General features: G+C 42.8%; 2 protein-coding genes across 2 annotated transcripts; one reads left to right on the top strand and one right to left on the bottom strand.

Annotated features, from left to right (window-relative positions):
• Nucleotides 1-3,677: 3,677 nt before the first annotated feature.
• Nucleotides 3,678-8,038, bottom strand: LOC149288372 (integrin beta-1-binding protein 1-like). The gene is made up of 6 exons (XM_089491892.1): nucleotides 7,967-8,038; nucleotides 7,252-7,330; nucleotides 6,570-6,706; nucleotides 6,039-6,131; nucleotides 5,019-5,168; nucleotides 3,678-3,764 (listed from the first exon to the last, which is right to left on the bottom strand). The coding sequence occupies exons 1-6, from the start codon at nucleotides 8,036-8,038 to the stop codon at nucleotides 3,678-3,680; spliced, it is 618 nt and encodes a 205-aa protein (XP_089348018.1).
• Nucleotides 8,039-10,126: 2,088 nt separating this feature from the next.
• Nucleotides 10,127-19,249, top strand: LOC149288371 (cleavage and polyadenylation specificity factor subunit 3-like). Its single transcript, XM_089491848.1, has 18 exons — nucleotides 10,127-10,197; nucleotides 10,939-11,002; nucleotides 11,254-11,351; nucleotides 11,623-11,751; nucleotides 11,938-12,115; nucleotides 12,521-12,610; nucleotides 12,763-12,913; nucleotides 13,030-13,205; nucleotides 14,186-14,344; nucleotides 14,872-15,018; nucleotides 15,244-15,396; nucleotides 15,595-15,703; nucleotides 15,859-15,957; nucleotides 17,091-17,185; nucleotides 17,394-17,481; nucleotides 17,925-17,994; nucleotides 18,634-18,730; nucleotides 19,145-19,249. Exons 1-18 carry the CDS (start codon nucleotides 10,127-10,129, stop codon nucleotides 19,247-19,249), a joined length of 2,079 nt encoding a protein of 692 aa, XP_089347974.1.
• Nucleotides 19,250-19,459: the final 210 nt, after the last annotated feature.

The raw sequence follows: 19,459 nt of genomic DNA, 5'->3' as shown, positions 1-19,459 counted from the left end.
TCAGTCGGTATATTGTTTATGTTGGAAGTTGGCACGGAGCAGGGCATTGTGGGGTGGCCACCCATTGGCATTTTAGCCTTTGGAAGTATGAATAAAGCCTACAGGGACATCGGGTTACCTTCAAACGTTTATTTCCAGGTTATCGTTTCAGAAAATCGTCCCTCACATAACGCCAACCATATTTTTTTACATTCCTTACATGGTCGTAGTTAAATTATTCAGACCTGTTAAAGGAGGCTTCAGATGCATCGGTTGACACTGAGCGGCGCTCCTTTTGATGTCCCGGGGGACGGATTGGAGTTTCTACGACCCCCCCCCCCCCCCCATGTGCTTTCTCCCCGCGCAGTGCTTCTTTTTTTAGAAATACCTCCGAGGGACGGGGTCCGCAACTCGCTTCTTGGCCCAACCCCTCCTAAAGGAAAGGTAGTTCTGCAGAGAAGCGTTTCTGGGCATTCAGGTGAGTGCGAGCGGCGTTTACGAGCAGGGAAGTGTTATTGTGAAAGTGATAAGGGGGTCTCTGTGGTCTTTTGGTTGGGAGCAGATGAGACATCACAGAAAAGCACAGATCGGGTTTGCCCATAAAGCAGACGAGACTCTTGCTAAAAACACAGTTACTTTACTGAATGACGTGGCCGGCTACTGACACATATGTATTTCCTATTATTAAATCCCCAAACATTTTGTTTTTCTGTAACTAAGGCGTCTTTTTCTGTGTTAGGAGTAAGCGGGATACAAGTGACAAACATCCCATTGAGTAAGGGTAAGGTGGCTTTCAATACTTTAAGGTTCCCGGTGCATACCTACTAACGTCTAGATTAATAGCCATGGCTATAGAGGCTTGTAAACCTCATCCAGCCTGTTTGGCTTCCTAAATCACACCATGTACAGCCCCACGAGTCCTGCAAGTGCCGCCTAAACCTAGATGTTGCTTTAAGTCTTAGATCTGGGATTATTTTTTAAAACACCATTTTTGAGTCCTTGGAAAATAGATTTCTGCTGCAATCGGCATCCCTTTTGGACCCTCCAGCCACTGAGCTGCCCCTCTCTGCTGGCTTTAATATTGTATAACCAACAAGATCTTGGTCCACCCCATGTACCAAGAGAACACTGTAGTTGGCACTAGTTCTGAACCAAAAAACTATTTTTTTTAAGAGTTGTCCCTTCCGTGTAGCGAAACGTAGCATTTTTATGAGAAAGCCTCCTGGTATCCGGGTCTGCGCTGAGTAGACTGTCCTGTTTGTGGCATCATTGTTCAGCCCTTTGTGTCTGTTCTGTATTATTGTGGGCATTTACATGGAAATTACTGTTTTCCGGGCACACAAACTGTGATTGTGATACACTGTATTATATCAAACGTGACCAACGAGGGAGGGACACGCTAGTATTCATCATGCTGCGGTACAGGATGACCTGATCACTGGAATATGTTACACGTTGTCATGAATGAATTTCTGAACCACTGGGGACCAAACGTATGTACACTGATTATCTTTTTTTATATTTCTGTTAATAAAGGGATTTTTATTCCAATGTTTGAACACACGCTCACAGTTATTATTGTAGTTGTCTTATAATGTTACTTGTGGTTGTCTTTAGTAGGTGATCCAGGGAGGCAAGTTGTTGCTGAATGTGGATATGTGATTATAAGTGTATGAATGAATAATAATAGTAATAATTCCCATGTATATGTAAATCTGAGATTTCCCTCAGGGAAATAAAACACATTCTGCAGGTAATTTGCTTCTGTTTATCCCAGAAAAAAATGAAGGCTGCAATGATTATTCCACATAGCATGAATAATACTTTTAGGCCGATAACAGTTTTATTCGATTGAATATTCAGTAGCTTTTTTTTTTTTATTGAGTTAATAAGTTGCTGGAAAAGCCAAGAAGAAAAACTAGGAGCTGGGATAGTGAGAAGAATGTTCTGGGAGTACTTGTTTACTTTGGATCACGGACGTTTGTTTTTTAATGTATTCTAGCTCTGTTATCTTGGCCAAAGGGATCGGACAAACACAGTAAGTTCTCATCATACCGCCGTGTGCTTAAAAATAGCCTACCTCAGTCTTAATCATCCACAGGGAATCCCTGACTAGTTTAGATTCATGGCAAGGGCAAGCTGACCTTGGGAGCAGTAAATGGGGCAGCTGCACACTGGGCCGGTCTCATGGGGTCTCGGCTGAGGTTTGCAAGCAGTAAGAAGGTTACAAGTTGCAGGGGCTAAGGGCGGCCACACAGCACCATTATGCGGATAAACTGACTTGAGGGGGACATCCCGACGTTGCAGACCCTCTTCACTCTGGCCACACACATGGTAACACATACAAACACTACACCATATGCTGACACACACACGCTATCAACATACACTACTAACACCACGCACCGACACATACACACACTAACAAACACTAAAACAAATGCACCATATATTTATACATACATACATACATACACACACGCACACCATAGGCTTACACATACATAGATACATACATAGATACATACACACACACACTCGTAACACCATACACATAGACCATACATATAGACACACTCTTCTTCTCCCGTTATCCATGTGGCTCACACGGTTCTCCCTTCCTCTGTTACGTGATTCTGTTTAGCATTCTCCTGTAACTAGCCCATTGGCTTCCCCACATTGCCCTCTCTACAATCAACCCCCCAAACACCCCCTCACCATCTGTCTGATTTCCCCTTCAAACCTCCTAATGGTTATAAGCTCACAGAAGGGTCCTCTTTTCCTCCTGTACCGGTGTCTTAACATGTCTTAATGTTCCCTTACAAAAAATTATGCAGTACAGTGAAGTACAAATGCAGTAAATGTGCAGTAAAAGTGCAGTATTGCAGTTTTTTCATGTCCAAAAAACTGCAGTATTACTTCAGAAAAAACTGCAGTAATTTTTTCGTAAGGGTTATAAGCAATTTTATTTTAGTTCATTTTCCTAAACTCCAACAGAACCTGCTAGCGCTCTACAAACAGTTTGCAAACATTAGGTTCATTTATTCTTTTAACCAAACGCACCGATGTTTACATAGATAAAAATCATTACGTCTTTTCTGCAGAATCCAGTCACGTTAAATGAACAATATGTGCTAGCATCGGTATAAATAATTAATAGTACCCTTTCTATCAGATACAAGACAAACGAACACAATACAATAAGATGAGCGGATATGTAAAAGGTCCCGCTGCCGTCTTCTCTACGGAGCCGTTCAAATCCCGTAGAAACATTTAAATAAGTTTTTTTTCCTGCAAAATACTAAATTCAGTCAGTCAGCTTCCTGACAGGCTGAATCAGCAGTACCGTTATTACATGTACACCCGCGCTTTAAAGTACATCCCTCCGGGTTAATTCATCATTTTTGATGTTCACAGGCATGGTTGAAGAACCAGAAAACTACATAAAATACATTAATTGCCTACCAAAACACTTTATAAACAAATAAAACCAAAAAGAATATTAGATGCTTGGCCAACAGAATAGAATGACATCCGTTGGCTGAGCAATGTGGGAGTGATAACATACCGCACTTAGATGTTGACTGCAGAAACATGATTGGTTCTATTAGAAAAAAAAGTTCATTGATCCAAATATGTATTTCCATTTAAATAAGTTTAAAACCTATACAAAACAGGACAAAATAACGCTGTCCTGCTTACTGAGCACCGATTGGCTCATTCTTGTTGACGGCGATGCGGATAAGATGTTTTATGGTCCTTCGGTGCTTGGCTCCACGTGCAGCCTGTAGGAGGAGGAGGAAGGTTATCCAGAGGGTAACAGAAAACTCAATAGCATCTTCAAACAAGAAGACTGCTGCCATGATTGAATGATGTACACAGAAGGCATTAGGTGCCGGCCCGGTCCCCACTCAGTATAAGGATCTGCACTGCAGATACTAGGTACGGTCTGATTAAGGATCCTGATGGGTAAGGCACGGCAGGTGGCGCGATGCCCTCATAGGGCTATTCTGAAGGAACACGCGACTTCTCGGCTAACACAGCATCGAATGCGGTGGAGAGGACCTTACAGATAGTCTGTGCTTGTTCCTTTATAAAAAGAAAACAACAAAAGGTTAACCAGAGTGTTTGATCATGTGTATATACTGTGGTGTCCCCGATTATTTGATTTAGAACTACTTTTATTCATTATTAACCTCTATGAAAACAAAAAAATCATATGTCAACGTCTGGAAAAATACCCCAAGATTTACTAAGTGGGGGGGGGGGGGGGGGGGGACTCACTTGCCACTCAATGGAGTACCATAGGGGGGAAACAATCTGCATTCCCTCTCGCACACCCCAGCATCCACATTTCAATCTCACCGATCAATGCCTTCCCCTTCAAAATTTCAGTCCTCTGTGTAAATGTTAACCATCCACCCAATGACATATGGTATACTCGTACGGCATCCTCGTCCACTCATGGCCCGATTACCCTCAACAAAGTGCTCTGCAACTAACAAGACCACCATTTATCATAACACAAAAGGCTCTGTGATCACGTGACACAGACAAAGTTGGACTGTTTTGGGGCGTATTCACCAAATCCGAGGTCTGCAGGACACTTCACTGACCATCATTATGACAGGACGAGCCCAGTGATTCAGGCGAGACAAAAACACAGTCATTTCTTAAAGCACATGTTTTATCAAGAGATTAAAATAATTTCATATGTATATGGCAGAGAGAAATGAAGCGTAGACAAGAGAGTTGTAGTTTTCACAATATTTTATGAAGGTCATAGGTACATAAGGACCCTAAGTGAACTTCTGCTGCAGGAAGAGCATGGCTGGGCCTGTATAATGTATAGTTAAATCAGTGAGATTTCCTTTAGTCTCCTTATATGTTGAATTATACATTATACAGGGCCAGCTCAGTCCCTCTTGCAAGTGTTGGCCCTTCATATTGAATAGTGAAGCGGGGAGTGTAAAGCACAACTGACAACTCCACCTTGTATGTATAAACCTCCAAAGCGTTTGTGGAGCCGATGAACTTACCAAAGTGTGACACTGATACACCCACAAGCTGTACCGATCCTCGCCGAGATCTTTGGTCTTCAGAGCCAACAAGCTCTTTCCGGCCAGCAGCCCATCATCATAACACGCCATGCTGACGATCAGATAGAGAGCGTGTCTGTGTAAAACATCCTGAACGGGAAGAAAACAAACAGATAAAAACACAGTAACAATGTTGATGATTTTGGGCTGTAGCTCAGGGTTGTTGAAACCATGTATGACAACTCCCATCGCCTCCAGCCAGAATGTGATAAAGAAATGTTTCAATAAAGAGCAGAAGAGCCATAGGCTTTAGATAAATTGACCAGTTTGGCCAGTATAATTACAATCAGAAACTCTCCAATTCTCCACGCTCAATCACAACCCTTCATGTAACCATGAAATGTTTCGCATTAAACAGGTTTACGTTAAAGAGAGTACGATGGCTTCAGAAATCCACGAGATGGAAGCAAAAAATCTGATGTGTCTTTAAAGGCGATCACCCACAAAAATACACATCCAGCATTATACAAAATCACAGCCTTGCTTTAGTACTTGGAAATGCCTAATTGTATGAAATGTTATATTTCTAACATTTACAATTAGTGTACCTGTTTCCCCCACAGGCCTATCATCAGCACCAGTCCTCCGCCATCGCTTTTCGTGTTTACAGTCGCACCCATTATCGGAACAGCACGGCCGATCTACCCTTACACTGGTTAGATGTCCCTTAGGTGAAAGGTCCAGGGCACCATCAGCCATCATCTTTCCTATCCCTGTGCTATTACTAGGCAGTGCCCTAAACGTGCTATTAAACTCGTTACGGCCAGAGAAGTGTCCAGTATTGAAATAATGGAATCATTTCCAGAAGATTTGAGAAGTAAATTGAATGGAAAAATACCACTGAAGCCCAACGCGCCTTAAACCAACATAGCATAAAAAATACCACCCCATGAAAAAAAATCAAACAGTTTTTTTGGAATGTTTGGTTCTCGCTCTGCTGTGTACTCGGCTGTTACTTACGTACTGATCCGACGTAGACACCTTGATCCCGTACTTAGAGACGACCATAGCGAATTCTTCTTCTGGAGGCATAAAAGGCAATTTACCATCTTGCTAAAAAGAGAAAAGGCAAAACCGTGTGATCCTTATTGTTAGGACCCGATCTATCATAAGCCGAAACGATGACGTCTGGACTTCTTTCTCAAGGAATGACCTGGCTGAAGGGTTCCTGGTCTTCCCTGAGCATAGTGACCCCAGCCTAAGCCAACGCCACGGCATCTTGTATATGTTACTCGCGTCACATCGAAGAAATGCGGCATTTCTCATTCCATATACAATGCTGGAGTAGAAAGTGTGCTCACGACATTATCGCACATGCATCTAAAGGCCAGGCGCCAGACAATAAAACCACAGATTGCATCTCGCAAACCCCGTCACCCCATGAAAACACAGTACCCCAGCCAGATGCCTCCCGGCAAACATTACTCTCACTGATCCAATGAAACATGTACTAATACACAGATCCAATGGCGTTCTCTGCATTCCCCGTACCTGCGCCACATCGATATAATTTATCAGATCCAAGGGTCCCTGGAGATTATCGCAGTCTTCTTGTTTGAGCTTTTCAATAGATCCTACATACTTCACCCGGAACTCAGCACATGCCTCGGAATTGCCACTTCCTTGCCCTGCAGACACCAGACAGGAATGGGTTAATGTGACAAAAACACAGCAGGGATGTGTTACTAAGCCACGTATACCTTTCCTGCGCAGCGCCGTGCCCATCAGTTACTGCTTCACCTGCACTTCATGGCCACGTATGCTCTGGTGTATGTGTCACGTATGCTCTGGTGTATGTCACGTATGCTCTGGTGTATGTGTCACGTATGCTCTGGTGTATGTGTCACGTATGCTCTGGTGTATGTGTCACGTATGCTCTGGTGTATGTGTCACGTATGCTCTGGTGTATGTGTCACGTATGCTCTGGTGTATGTGTCACGTATGCTCTGGTGTATGTGTCACGTATGCTCTGGTGTATGTGTCACGTATGCTCTGGTGTATGTGTCACGTATGCTCCACCGGCGGGCTGTACAGGAAGTCTACTTCCTGTGTGTCTCTCATGCGTTACAGCGAGATTTTTAAAGGCATAGTCACTCTCTCATATTAATTTATTCATTTTTGGGGGTTAATGGGTTTTATTCTGCATTTAATGGTTTGCGTAAGAACCGCTTACCGAAGCTCTTGGCCGAGTCTGTGTCCAGGCTAGCCACGGTGCTGGATCTGGATAGTCCCCCGAGGCTGGAATCTACAGACTATAAGAGAAGCGTGAGCGTCGCATCAATTAAATGGAAATGTTTTACAAGTCACAGGCCCCACTTCTCTCCCTTCCTGAACACCCTTAGATGCTGCAGGCGTATTATTATTATCTTTTATTTATATAGCGCATACGGTGCTAAACTGAGTTCTGAGGGTGACCCCTGGGTCTTGGAGATCAGGGCACGGACTTTAATGAAAACTGTCACAGTTACAGCTTTCATAATGTTTAACTTAGAACTATAACGTGCTTTTTGGGGGTTTTCAGTCAGTGGAATAGTTTGGGAGATTTTGGTGTAATAGTGTGCGCATGCGTGCGATATTGTAGCCTAGGAGGCTGAAATTGGTGGCAAAATGTGACAAAACCAGAATAACAATGTCCTGGCCATCTCCGTTCCCCCTTTCTGAAGGCACCACAGCCATCAGCTTTCTCCAGACTGGCCGGCATAATGTAAGGGTTAAATCTACTGCCCTGTACAGCGGCACATCGCCATGTTTAATTACACCGCATAAGCAATGTACGAGTAATAAACATATATATCTGTATAAGGAATGAAGCCGCTCCGCCATCCAGAAGAAGCCGATGTGTACACCAGAGATGTCTAGAAAGCGACTCGTAAAATCATCGTACCAACCTTGCTCTTCGTACTTATTTCACTGCTCTGAGAACTGCTGCTGCTGTGTCTTTTCTTCCCTTTCCGGAACATTCTTTATCATGTTTCCATCCAGATGTTCCTGAACAAAATAAAAAAGAAAACCCCACACGGTTAGAATGTGGAGTGGAACCCGAGTCGCTGAACATTTATCACTAGCCACAGGGGCCGGCTGAGAGTCATCTGAATACAACCCAGAAACACATCTGGATAAGTGTTCCATTCCGTGCGGATTGTTGGTTATAAACTGTTACAAGAAACACACAAGGGATACAGTAAAGAAGGGCCATTAACATACTAGGCATTTACCGTCCATGGCCCAGGGTAGAGAAGTGGCCACCTACCGGGGACTTGGGAATTGGTTCTAAGTGGCCACCACGATATAAAAGTGAATCTGGTGCAAGTTGTTGTTGTCGCCTTAATGATAGGAACACCGTGTACACCCCAAACCGTGGAAATACCACCTCCAACCCCCAATACTACCGTGACAGCCATCCAAACCGGGGAAATACCACCTCCAACCCCCAATACTACAGAGACAGCCATCCAAACCGGGGAAGTAGCACCTCCAACCCCCAATACTACAGAGACAGCCATCCAAACCGGGGAAATACCACCTCCAACCCCCAATACTACAGAGACAGCCATCCAAACCGGGGAAGTAGCACCTCCAACCCCCAATACTACAGAGACAGCCATCCAAACCGGGGAAGTAGCACCTCCAACCCCCAATACTACAGAGACAGCCATCCAAACCGGGGAAGTAGCACCTCCAACCCCCAATACTACAGAGACAGCCATCCAAACCGGGGAAGTAGCACCTCCAACCCCCAATACTACAGAGACAGCCATTCACTCCTTGACATTAACATATGCTCAGCGTATTTAAATTCCATCACCGTTAAGCTCCTGCCGCTTCTGCGGGAAGGCTGCTGTTCTTATAGACCATCCTCTCGGAGACATAATACTATGTAACCTACTGCCCTGGAAACCTTCCCTTCTAAGTTTTGTCTAAATATGGTTTTTAGTACTTTACACAATAAGCCAGTGGTTTCGCATCAATAGCCAATATTAACAGACTGACTCAATTACACTGCTAAGTGACAAATGATGTCATAAAATACCAGGGGTGATCATATAAAAATTATACAGCTTGCACGAAATTAACCAGCTTGACAAACAAATCAATCTACAAATGCAGACTAATAATGGCGGGTGATAATTATCCTTTTTCCTAGGGCTCGGTCTGCTTACTGTTTATTTCCATTTCTGTTAATGTACAGACAGGCGCCATCTTTCCCGCTCGTATGCCATCTAAACGGTGTTAAATTCTCACGGAAAAACAGAAAAGGAGAAGATCTGAAAAAGTCATTTTAATGGTTTCCATGGAGACCTGCGGCTGCCATTATAGGCAAGCTTATTACTTGCGGGTCACCCGTACTGCTCACAGACCCCGGGAACATCGCTTACCGCCCGTTTTACTTCACAGCTATTTATTAAAGCAAGAGTTCTGTTTCAACTCCTTGACTTTACTATTCATTATGAAGGGCCAACCCCAGAGACCTGCTGCAGGATGAGCTTGGCTGGCCCTGTATAATGTACAGTTACATTTCCTCACTCATTGAACTATACATTATGCAGGGCTAGCTCAGCCAGTTTTGCAGAGTTTTGCCCTTCATAATGAAAAGTACAGTAAAGGAGCTGAAACCACAACTCTCCATTTAGCGAATAAACCCCATCCTTAGACAGATGCCCCCCGGGAGAAGTAAGGCCGTAAGATTAGAACCTGGCATGTTATGCAGTATAACGGCGCAGCCATGCAACCCCAAAGCAAGAGACAGACTGTTAGAAAGCAGCCATGTTGTGTTAAATAGCACTACTGCAGGGAGTAATGGGCGTCCCGGGTGGTGGGTACCTGGAGGGGGTATGCTCTCCGGTCTCACCTGTCCAGCCGGTGGCGGCGTCACTGCAGGGAAGTGCCAATTCTAGATCGCCCAACTCTGCGACTTTTGCTAGCGGAACAGAAAGAATGGTGAATGTACACCGGAAGTGGCGGCCAAAGCAAGAGTAGGACTGTAGGAGCGGCGTCTGTGGAGGACCGGAAGTTAGAGTCTCGGGCATGGAGAGAGAAAGGACCTGAAAATGTCTGTGAAAAGAAAAGCGGAGGGAGCGGTGCCGGCGGAGGAGAGCGACCAGCTTCTGATTAGACCCCTGTGAGTGGAGGACATACCCCGTACTGATCTACGCTCCGTGCGAACGCCTTATACACAGCGCTGGCGCATAGTGGGGGAGTGTTTACCTTCTCACCCCCGGTACCGGCGTTGATACGGAGTACACGATCCAGCAGCGAGCGGGATACACCGGGCGCTTTCCGTGGCCTGTTACGTTAACGAGCTTGGCTTTTGTCGTGCTTTGTATGTAATCGAATTACCGGGACTACAAAGAGCTCATTAACACTCCCTCTCTGCTCCTCACATGCGGCCATTGGTGACAGTGAAAGCTTAAGTGTCATCTGGGGAGGAATTATTTCCAAAATGAAGAACCAGCGACTTCCCTTAAATGTTTAGTATTCTCAGAGAGGGAGACGGGGTAAAAACTTTACTGAGAGTGTAGATACATGGAACAGCCTCCCATCATAAGTAGAAGAGTGTTATATAGTAAAATCATTTAATCCATGGGATCTGAGAATAGACCGAGGACTGAAAAAACCTGTGTACGGGCAAAGCTCTATCAGCGAGTGCCGTGAAAGGGGCTGAGCGATGCGGCTGGGCGGCTCAGACCTGCGTGTATGACCAGTATTGCAATCAAAGCAGTGGTTACTGTTTACAGAGTGTCTGGTTTGGCTCACCTGACACAGCAGCAGGTAGAAGGCAGATAGGCCACTTTTTATTATTATTTTTTTAATAATATTTCTGTATCGGTAATAAATGACATTAATTATATTGATATTACAGCGGTGCCGGACAGGAGGTCGGGAGGTCATGTATCATTTTAGAATTCAAAGGAAGAAAAATCATGGTAAGTGTTTTATACAAATATAATATATATAGTTTGCTATAGAATCAGGCGGCTCGTAAGAACCACGTTGACAATACCGCAGTGGCTGCTGGGTATTGTAGTGTAACATTACTTGGAGGACTGCACGTACTTCAGGTTGTAAAGCTTTAAAGGGGTAGTAAAGATTTGGATGCGTTTTAATTTCTCCCTTGCTGCCTGGTTCTGGATTTTGTTGTGCGTCTCCGTTAATAATGTGACTTCTTTGTTCTCAGCTGGACTGCGGGATCCACCCCGGTCTGGAAGGAATGGACGCTCTCCCGTATATCGACTTGATTGATCCGGCAGATATTGATCTTCTCCTGATAAGTCAGTAAGTTCTCTCCAAGGCAGCGCAGTAAGTAGTTGGCGGTATGTTTGCCGTACTCCGCTGCAGTCTAAGAAGTTAGCCCGTCCGTTCTTGTCTTAAGCAAACCCTGTATATGAACTTAGAGAATGTATCAGGCGAGGTATGGGTAGAAGCATTTAAATATTTAAGAATCAGACAGCTCAGCGGCGTATTCACAGTCAGAACTTAATAACATAATTTGTGTGCCAGAATAATGCTTATAACATAATAATAATAATGATGATTGTTCCTCCAGCTTCCATCTGGATCATTGTGGTGCCCTGCCATGGTTCCTGCAGAAGACCAGCTTTAAAGGAAGGACGTTTATGACCCACGCCACCAAGGCTATTTACAGATGGCTGCTGTCAGATTATGTAAAGGTTAGGTGAGTCCCGTGCCGCCGCCTCTGGTTCCACGGAATCAGTCTGTTTTGTCTTTAAAGGATGATGTGCGTATAAATGTTCCCGTATTATTGGGCTGTGGCCTGTTTTCTTCCGTTTCCACCCCAAGCCAGGCTGGTGGCTTCATCCATCATGTTAAAAACATACGTTCCTTTCCCCCTTATCCACAGTAATATATCAGCAGATGATATGCTGTACTCAGAAACCGATCTGGAAGAAAGTATGGACAAAATCGAGACGATCAACTTCCATGAAGTGAAGGAGGTGGCAGGAATCAAGTTCTGGTGTTACCACGCAGGGCATGTTCTCGGAGCAGCCATGTTTATGATAGAGATAGCCGGCGTCAAGGTACTTGAAGCTTCACATCACCTTTATTGCATGGCATGCAAATGTTTGTATAGATTTTTAATGTATACATATAGGGGATGCACCTTACACATACAATGTTCATATTTTGTTTTTTTCTCTATCCATATATATGGTGCATTCATGTTAACATATTGACATTTAAAGAGGGACATGTCATGGTATCCGCACAGTGCTATAATGTATTACAGATTCAGACGTCAGAGCAGAGTGCTCGCTCCTGTCAGTCATCTTATGCTATTATACTATTTATTATTAATTATAATTTTTTAATAAATTATACTATTAATCTCCTTTTTCTTGGCTGTGCTTTAATTTATTCTCCCAATGCTATCTGCTTTGTAATTACCTGTGTGGAGTTATGATCCTCTCATGGTTGCTTTTCAGATCCTTTACACCGGTGATTTCTCCAGACAAGAAGACAGACATCTGATGGCCGCAGAGATCCCAAACATAAAACCCGACATCCTTATCATCGTAATTATCATTTCATTTCCTTTGATTTGCTGGTATAATAATAAGAGGACGGGATAGTTGGAAGTAAAGAGAATGAAGAGAGGGGATTTTATATAATATAATTACACTCAATGTTCTGTACCCTCCGCATTATTTGTTCTGTTTCTATCCAGGAATCCACTTATGGTACTCATATACACGAGAAGAGGGAGGAGAGGGAAGCGCGTTTCTGTAATACCGTCCATGACATCGTGAACAGAGGAGGAAGGGCCCTCATCCCTGTGTTTGCTCTGGGAAGAGCACAGGAACTCCTCTTAATTCTAGGTAAAGGGTTTGTTTCTGAACTCTGTATTTTGGAAATAATCCTTAATTCTTGCGTTAGTTTAATTCCAGTCTTTTCACATTTCATTGTCATTCTGCTTGTCCTAATTCACAACCAGACGAGTACTGGCAGAATCACCCGGAGCTTCATGACATTCCCATATACTATGCCTCATCCCTGGCCAAGAAGTGCATGGCCGTGTACCAGACCTACGTGAATGCCATGAATGACAAGATCCGCAAACAGATCAATATCAACAACCCCTTTGTGTTCAAACACATCAGCAACCTTAAGGTTAGTAGAGATCGAAAGGAGCATCCAGTCCTGTTATATGTAAACCATGTGTTATATTTTGCATAGAAATTAAACACTCGGCTATTATATCGAACCTTTTTTTTTTTCTTCATCCGTACCCTTAAGCCTGTCAGTCACAGTATTTTTCCATTTCAAACATTCTATTGTTTAACACAGTTGGGTTTATTCGCTGTACTGGGGGCTGGCAGAAACGTTCTGGTTTCAACATGGAAAATTCACAATGCATTCTAAATGGCTGCCTCTGGGAAGTTTGTCTTGTATAAAACATAACTATATTATTGACCTGACTTTAAAGAAATCTCAATGATTTTATATAGGACTAGCCAAGCTATGCTTTAAGCAGAAGTTCACTGGGTTGGTCCTTGAAATGAGGTCAAGGAGAAACTGCAACTCTTCTGTCAACTCTCTCCTTTGTGAATAAACACCTGTCTAATGTTCTTTTTCTCTGCTTAACTTAGTAGATGTAACATATTGCTTATTCTGTTTTCAGATCACCCTTTACTTATGTTACGAATGTATGTTGGTTGCTCTTTGCATACTGTGTCTGACTTAACTCTTAATTGTTGCTTTTTATTGCTGAATTGTAATAACTCTCTTTTCAGTCATCACTATTATTATTATTATAATTGTTGCTATTTAGGGCAGTGGGCCTGAGCAATTAGTCTCCACACCCTTTGGTCATCATAAGTTAGAATGTTAGCTCTGTGGGCAAAGCCCATAAACTGTGTAATTGCAGCCAACAATTTTAATGGAATATCAAAATCTACGTATCATTGAAATAAGCAGTTGCGTGTAACCATATGGAGGGGTGACCCCACTTGATGTATCGCAGTACATTTAAACTGTTTAGTATTGGCTACATTGTTCAAAAACAAGTTTGATCCTTTGTTTTCTGTCACCTATCGCGGGTTATTGGGTGCTTTTAAAATGACAATGTATTTAATGTTTTGTGTTTTCAGAGCATGGATCATTTTGATGACATTGGCCCAAGCGTGGTGATGGCGTCCCCTGGTATGATGCAGAGCGGTCTGTCCAGGGAGCTTTTTGAGAGCTGGTGCACTGACAAAAGAAATGGTGTGATTATAGCTGGCTACTGCGTGGAGGGAACACTTGCCAAAGTGAGTTTAGAAATCCAAACATCTGAACATTTCTACTGCTTGTTTGTAAACCGGAAAGCAAAAGCTTCCTGTCGAACTGAGTAAACCAGTAATTTGTCCCCCGCCGACCCTGCAAGTCTTCGTGAGATATTTGTATATTATAATTTATTATAGAAAAAAAATGAATGTAATAACCTATGGGTGCCACTCGGCACTATAAGTGAAATGATAATGAAACGTTTACTCTCGGGTATTCTGCAGGCCTGGGCTAGTCAGTGGGCAGACCAGGTAAATGTCATCAGTTGCCCACCATGTACCTGTATTGCCTCCTGTGCGGTGGATCCTGCCTTGCATTGTGTTAGTGCGTTGTGTGGCCACGTGTATGCGGCAGAGAGTCATGGATGCTATTTTATCGGCTGCTTGTTTAGTATTTCAGAGATCTTTTTTTAAATCTGTCTTTGGTGTTTAAGCATACCTGGCCAGCCCTATCCATTCACCAGCAGGTGTTTGTTTTTTTCTTGCTTTAATGAAAATCCCTGTTCCCGCAGCACATTATGTCAGAACCTGAAGAAATCGCCACCATGTCTGGCCAAAAACTACCACTGAAGATGTCTGTGGATTACATCTCGTTCTCGGCTCATACGGATTACCAGCAAACCAGCGAGTTTATCCGGGCCCTGAAACCTCCTCATGTGGTTCGTATCTCAGCCCGATGCCTATTGCTTTGTGTTATCAAATAATTGGTAGAAGTAAATCTTCTGTTTTATAAGATAACTCGGTTGCATATTACTAGTGAATGTGCCATTTTTAAACTCTTACATTTTCTAGTAAAGAGAGTATGATAGTAGACCCTCAATGCCTGTGTAACCCCACGGCCCCTCAAGGTGATGTACTCATGTTGTCGCATGTGATCTGTGTAGATATTGGTGCACGGCGAGCAGAATGAAATGGCGCGGCTCAAAGCTGCTCTCATCCGAGAGTACGAAGACAATGAAGAAGTGGACATAGAGGTCCACAATCCTAGAAACACAGAAGCTGTGACGCTAAACTTCAGAGGAGAGAAGCTGGCCAAGGTAAGGTGTGATTGTGAAAGGCTGGACACAACGGGATTCGTATCCCACCGTATCCCGTTCGATGCTGTAAGACCGCTGTGCTCTTCCCCAGATCCCCTCCCTTTCGATTTGCTTTTGATCTTCACAATTTCTAATGCTTCTTGTTTGCGTTATACATACAAGCTCTGATTCAATACAACTTTGTGTTCCTTTTGTCAGGTAATGGGTTGTCTTGCAGACAAGAAACCAGAACAGGGCCAAAGAATTTCAGGAATCCTCGTCAAGAGAAACTTTAACTATCATATTCTTTCCCCAAGCGACCTTTCCAGTAAGTGAAGCTTCTTCCGTAGTTCCATCGTAACTTTTCATGGGTGACGGCTCTCTGTATGCTGCAGCTTCTTGCCTCTGCTAGCTGTTTCTGTTTTCTCAGACAATGCTTGTACTATTCTGTATGGAATAACGATTCTTCTTTCTCATCTGCAGGTTACACAGATCTCGCCATGAGCACTGTGACGCAGACACAAGCCATTCCATACACTGGTCCTTTTAATCTCTTGTCTTACCAGCTACAGCAAATTACAGGTATAAGGTTTCAGAGTCTTTGCTCGCACCTAAAACAGAACCATTTTCTAAAACTTAGTGAATAAATACATCAAGGTTTCTCTATGGTATAGGATTATTAATGAGGATACACTTATTAGACAGACATTGAATTTGATACTCAATCAGGCTACCCAAATCTACTATGGGACCAGAAAGAATACCCCTGACAAAGCCGTGTTTCCTGTTGGTGAAAGATGCTTCGGTTTTTGTTTGCTTGTGTTTGATTATTGAGATCTAGAGTAGCAATAGAGTCTCCATAGTTATATTGGGTAGTGGACAGCTCTGAGCGAGGAACTTTACTATATAGTGCTGGGTAATGTATGTAGGTTTAATGTAGGACCTAGTAGATATAGGGCAGACGTGTTTGTATGCAGGTAGCTAGTATTTTCTGGTCCCACGGTAGATTTAGGTAGCCTGCAGTGAGAAAACTGGGGGTCTATCAAGTGTGTCCTCCGATCGAATACTTGTAAGCTTGCGAGCAGGGCTCTCTCCACCTAATGTATCGGTCTGTCTTAGTCTGTCAATAATTGTCTTGTCAGACCCCTTGAATATATGTATTGTATTAAGCGCTGCGTAGATTGTTGGCGCTATATAAATAAAAGATAATAATAATAATAATATACACTTAGTAATCCTATCCGATAGAGAGAACTTGATGTCTTTACTCACCATTCTGTTTTTGATTTCTGTAAGGAAGGTTAGGAGTTGTTTTTTTTTTTTTTTTAGTGACTTGGTTAACTAAGTTTGGGGCTTCATTTCACCTTCTTACCCCGTTAAGACAAGGAGTACTGTTTTGTTCTTTTCAAGGCATCCATTCCTATACTGTGGGTAAATAACATTTGGATGCAAAGTTTGAGAAGTGGACTTGTCACTGTGGTAACAAGTTAATTGGTCCAATCAACAGGAACCAAATTTATTTAAATTACATCAAAAGTCCAAAATTGAAAGCCCTATTTACGATGATCATCTATAGGCGTTGCCATTTATTTAAATAATTGCAGCATCAAGCAATCTTCCTGTAGGGTGATGGAGAACAGAAGGGTCTTGACATACGTACGATTCTCTGCAGCTGGGACGTGTTCGAAGCGTAATCAGATTGCTTTCCCTTTCAGGAGAGGTGGAAGAAATTGAAGTGAATGAGAAAGAAGCCCTGCAGGTATTCAAGGCCGTCACTGTGATTAAGGAGCCCGGCATGGTCATGCTGGAGGTGAGCAGGGGGATACTGGTCCTTAGGGGGGCTGCGTATGCCTGATTAAAGTTATCTTCAAGGAGTAACCAGTAGTGCGCTGAACCTCTAGAACCTCTATATGTGACTCTTATTTAATATGGGATCGTTTAAACAACTGATAAGAAGCACAATAGATCATACGTATGATTGGTTGATTTATTCTAAGCCATGCATTTTTTTCTGTCAGTGGGTTGCAAATCCATCAAACGACATGTATGCAGACACTGTGATAACGGTGATATTGGAACTTCAATCAAACCCCAAAATACAGAAAGGTACGTGCCCTTTCCCATTCATGTGTATCAAAGCCAGAATTATACAGATGGCGCCTCTCAGTGGGTTTATTGATACTATGTCCTCAGACATAACCCCATCAGCATGCGTAGGCTGTATAAGTTTATGAGAGGTAGAGGACCGTAGCATCATGTGGCTGACAATTGCCAAAAAAATACAGAAATGCTCACGGCTTAATCTGACGTTAGCATCTTCCCTCAATATCTTCACCAGAAGAACAAGAGACAGGTTGGCCCCGTAGATTACACACTTTGTCAAAGCCCTGGTTTTGCTACATAGCCCCTTGAGTGTTCTTTTTAAACACATTCTGTGATGTATATGTTTGGGTATCCATTCCTAGGCAAATTGTTTAATAATTTATTGCCATTATTATAATTGTCATGATTTATTTATTTTTATTAATCCTTGTTTTCTCTTTTTCCAGCTGCTGCTCACCAAGTCACAAAGCCTGTGGACATGGAAAGTTACAGCAAAAAGCTGGAGATAATGCTACAGTAAGTCACCAAGACCCCGATGTGCATTATGAAATTAATGCCGCATATACGTATTTAGTTTTCTTACCTCCGCTACATCACTTGGGCCACTAGTGTATTTGTATCTACGGAGTTCTGTACCATACACGCTTTACAGATTATTTGAAATGTTAACAAAATGGGTCTAAATCTAGAGGGTCAGACGCTTAAAAGTAATGTAAGGAAGTTTTACAGAGAGGGGGTGGTGGATAAGTGGCTCCCAGCAGAAATGGTATAAGGTAATATAGTTGTGCATTGGATGGCCATATGCCGAGACAAAGGACTGATTAAGGTTTTAGGTTCTTGCAGCAAGAACTAATAGGCAGACTAGATGGGCGAATGGTTCTCGTCTTCCTTCATGTTCTGTCTTTGTTATAGTTGAGCTCTATGCTGTGGAATTATTAGCTTTGGCAGCAGTAACCGCCTCTGCTGTATGACGCCAGCCATGGCTGATGACAAAGCAGAGCTCCCTGCAACCCCAATAATGTCCCAAACCTATATTATCTCAGAACGTAATACTCTGCGTGGTCTGTTATCGGATTTTAAGCGTGAGACTTCAGTGTGTCCGGTTATTCCTGCGCATGTTTCACCCCCGGAGCCCTTTTCTGCGTTTGTTTTCAGGGATATTTTTGGTGAAGACTGTATAAGCGCAAAGGATGGATCGACTATTACAGTGACGGTTGATGGGAAGACTGCTGTTCTTTCTTTGGAAACCAGGGTAAGCAAGCAAGCAAGCAAGCAAGCAAGACATTTTAAGGCATTCGGGATTATTCATAAAGCCAAGTCTGGTTCAAGTTTCAAAAGTAGTGCAATCACCATAGCAACCAGCTGGATTATACAGTTACAGGGGATATTCCGTTTGATTTATTTTTCAAACACTTTTTAGAAATACTCCCTAAATATTTCAGTGTTAATCACGTGAACAAAATACATTATTCAACAAAGCATAAATAATCAGCCTTTTATATTTTTTGTTTTAAATTATCCAGCAGTTTTTTAAATATTTGTAATATGGGATTTGCAGTTTTATTTCTTGACGGTTATCCCAGCATGCTGCTGGCCTCTTCTTTTTGGGCCGATTCTATTTTTTGGTGTGTTTATTACCCAGTATGTCCCCTAAATGTTCTGCCAGGTAGTGGAGTGTGAAGAAGGGATCGATGAAGACGAGACTCTGCGGGAACTGGTGCAGCTGGCAGCACAGAGACTTTATGATGCCCTCGGGCCGGCAAATCTATAAGCAAACTATAGAATAAAGTCACAGAGATCAGCTATGAACACCTTCTACAATATCGTCAAAGAACATGCTGTACAATATAGTTCTGTTCCATACACCAAAAATCTGTTTTTGTTTGTTTTTTAATAATTCGAGGTCATTGTAATTCCTTTTCTAATTTCAGTTAAGATACTAAAAGAAAATAATTTATCAATAAACATATAATGTTTTGGT

The sequence above is a fragment of the Sceloporus occidentalis genome, unplaced genomic scaffold, assembly GCF_023333645.1.
Source record: "Sceloporus occidentalis isolate IW3139 unplaced genomic scaffold, rSceOcc1.0.p SCAF_52, whole genome shotgun sequence".
NCBI classification, from domain to species: Eukaryota; Metazoa; Chordata; class Lepidosauria; order Squamata; family Phrynosomatidae; genus Sceloporus; species Sceloporus occidentalis.
The sequence above is the reverse complement of the archived record's forward strand: the minus strand, read 5'-3'. Positions and strand labels throughout refer to the sequence as shown.

Bases quoted from the DNA above. Each gene is read 5' to 3' on its own strand.
- LOC149288372 (XM_089491892.1), bottom strand. From the start codon at position 8,038: ATGTTCCGGAAAGGGAAGAAAAGACACAGCAGCAGCAGTTCTCAGAGC. The intron at 6,132-6,569 runs GTACGGGGAATG...TTCTCTTTTTAG, and splicing joins ATTATATCGATGTGGCGCAG to CAAGATGGTAAATTGCCTTT. The intron at 5,169-6,038 runs GTAAGTAACAGC...CTTCCCGTTCAG, and splicing joins TGTCTACGTCGGATCAGTAC to GATGTTTTACACAGACACGC.
- LOC149288371 (XM_089491848.1), top strand. From the start codon at position 10,127: ATGTCTGTGAAAAGAAAAGCGGAGGGAGCGGTGCCGGCGGAGGAGAGC. The intron at 10,198-10,938 runs GTGAGTGGAGGA...TTGATATTACAG, and splicing joins CAGCTTCTGATTAGACCCCT to CGGTGCCGGACAGGAGGTCG. The intron at 15,019-15,243 runs GTTCGTATCTCA...TGATCTGTGTAG, and splicing joins CCCTGAAACCTCCTCATGTG to ATATTGGTGCACGGCGAGCA.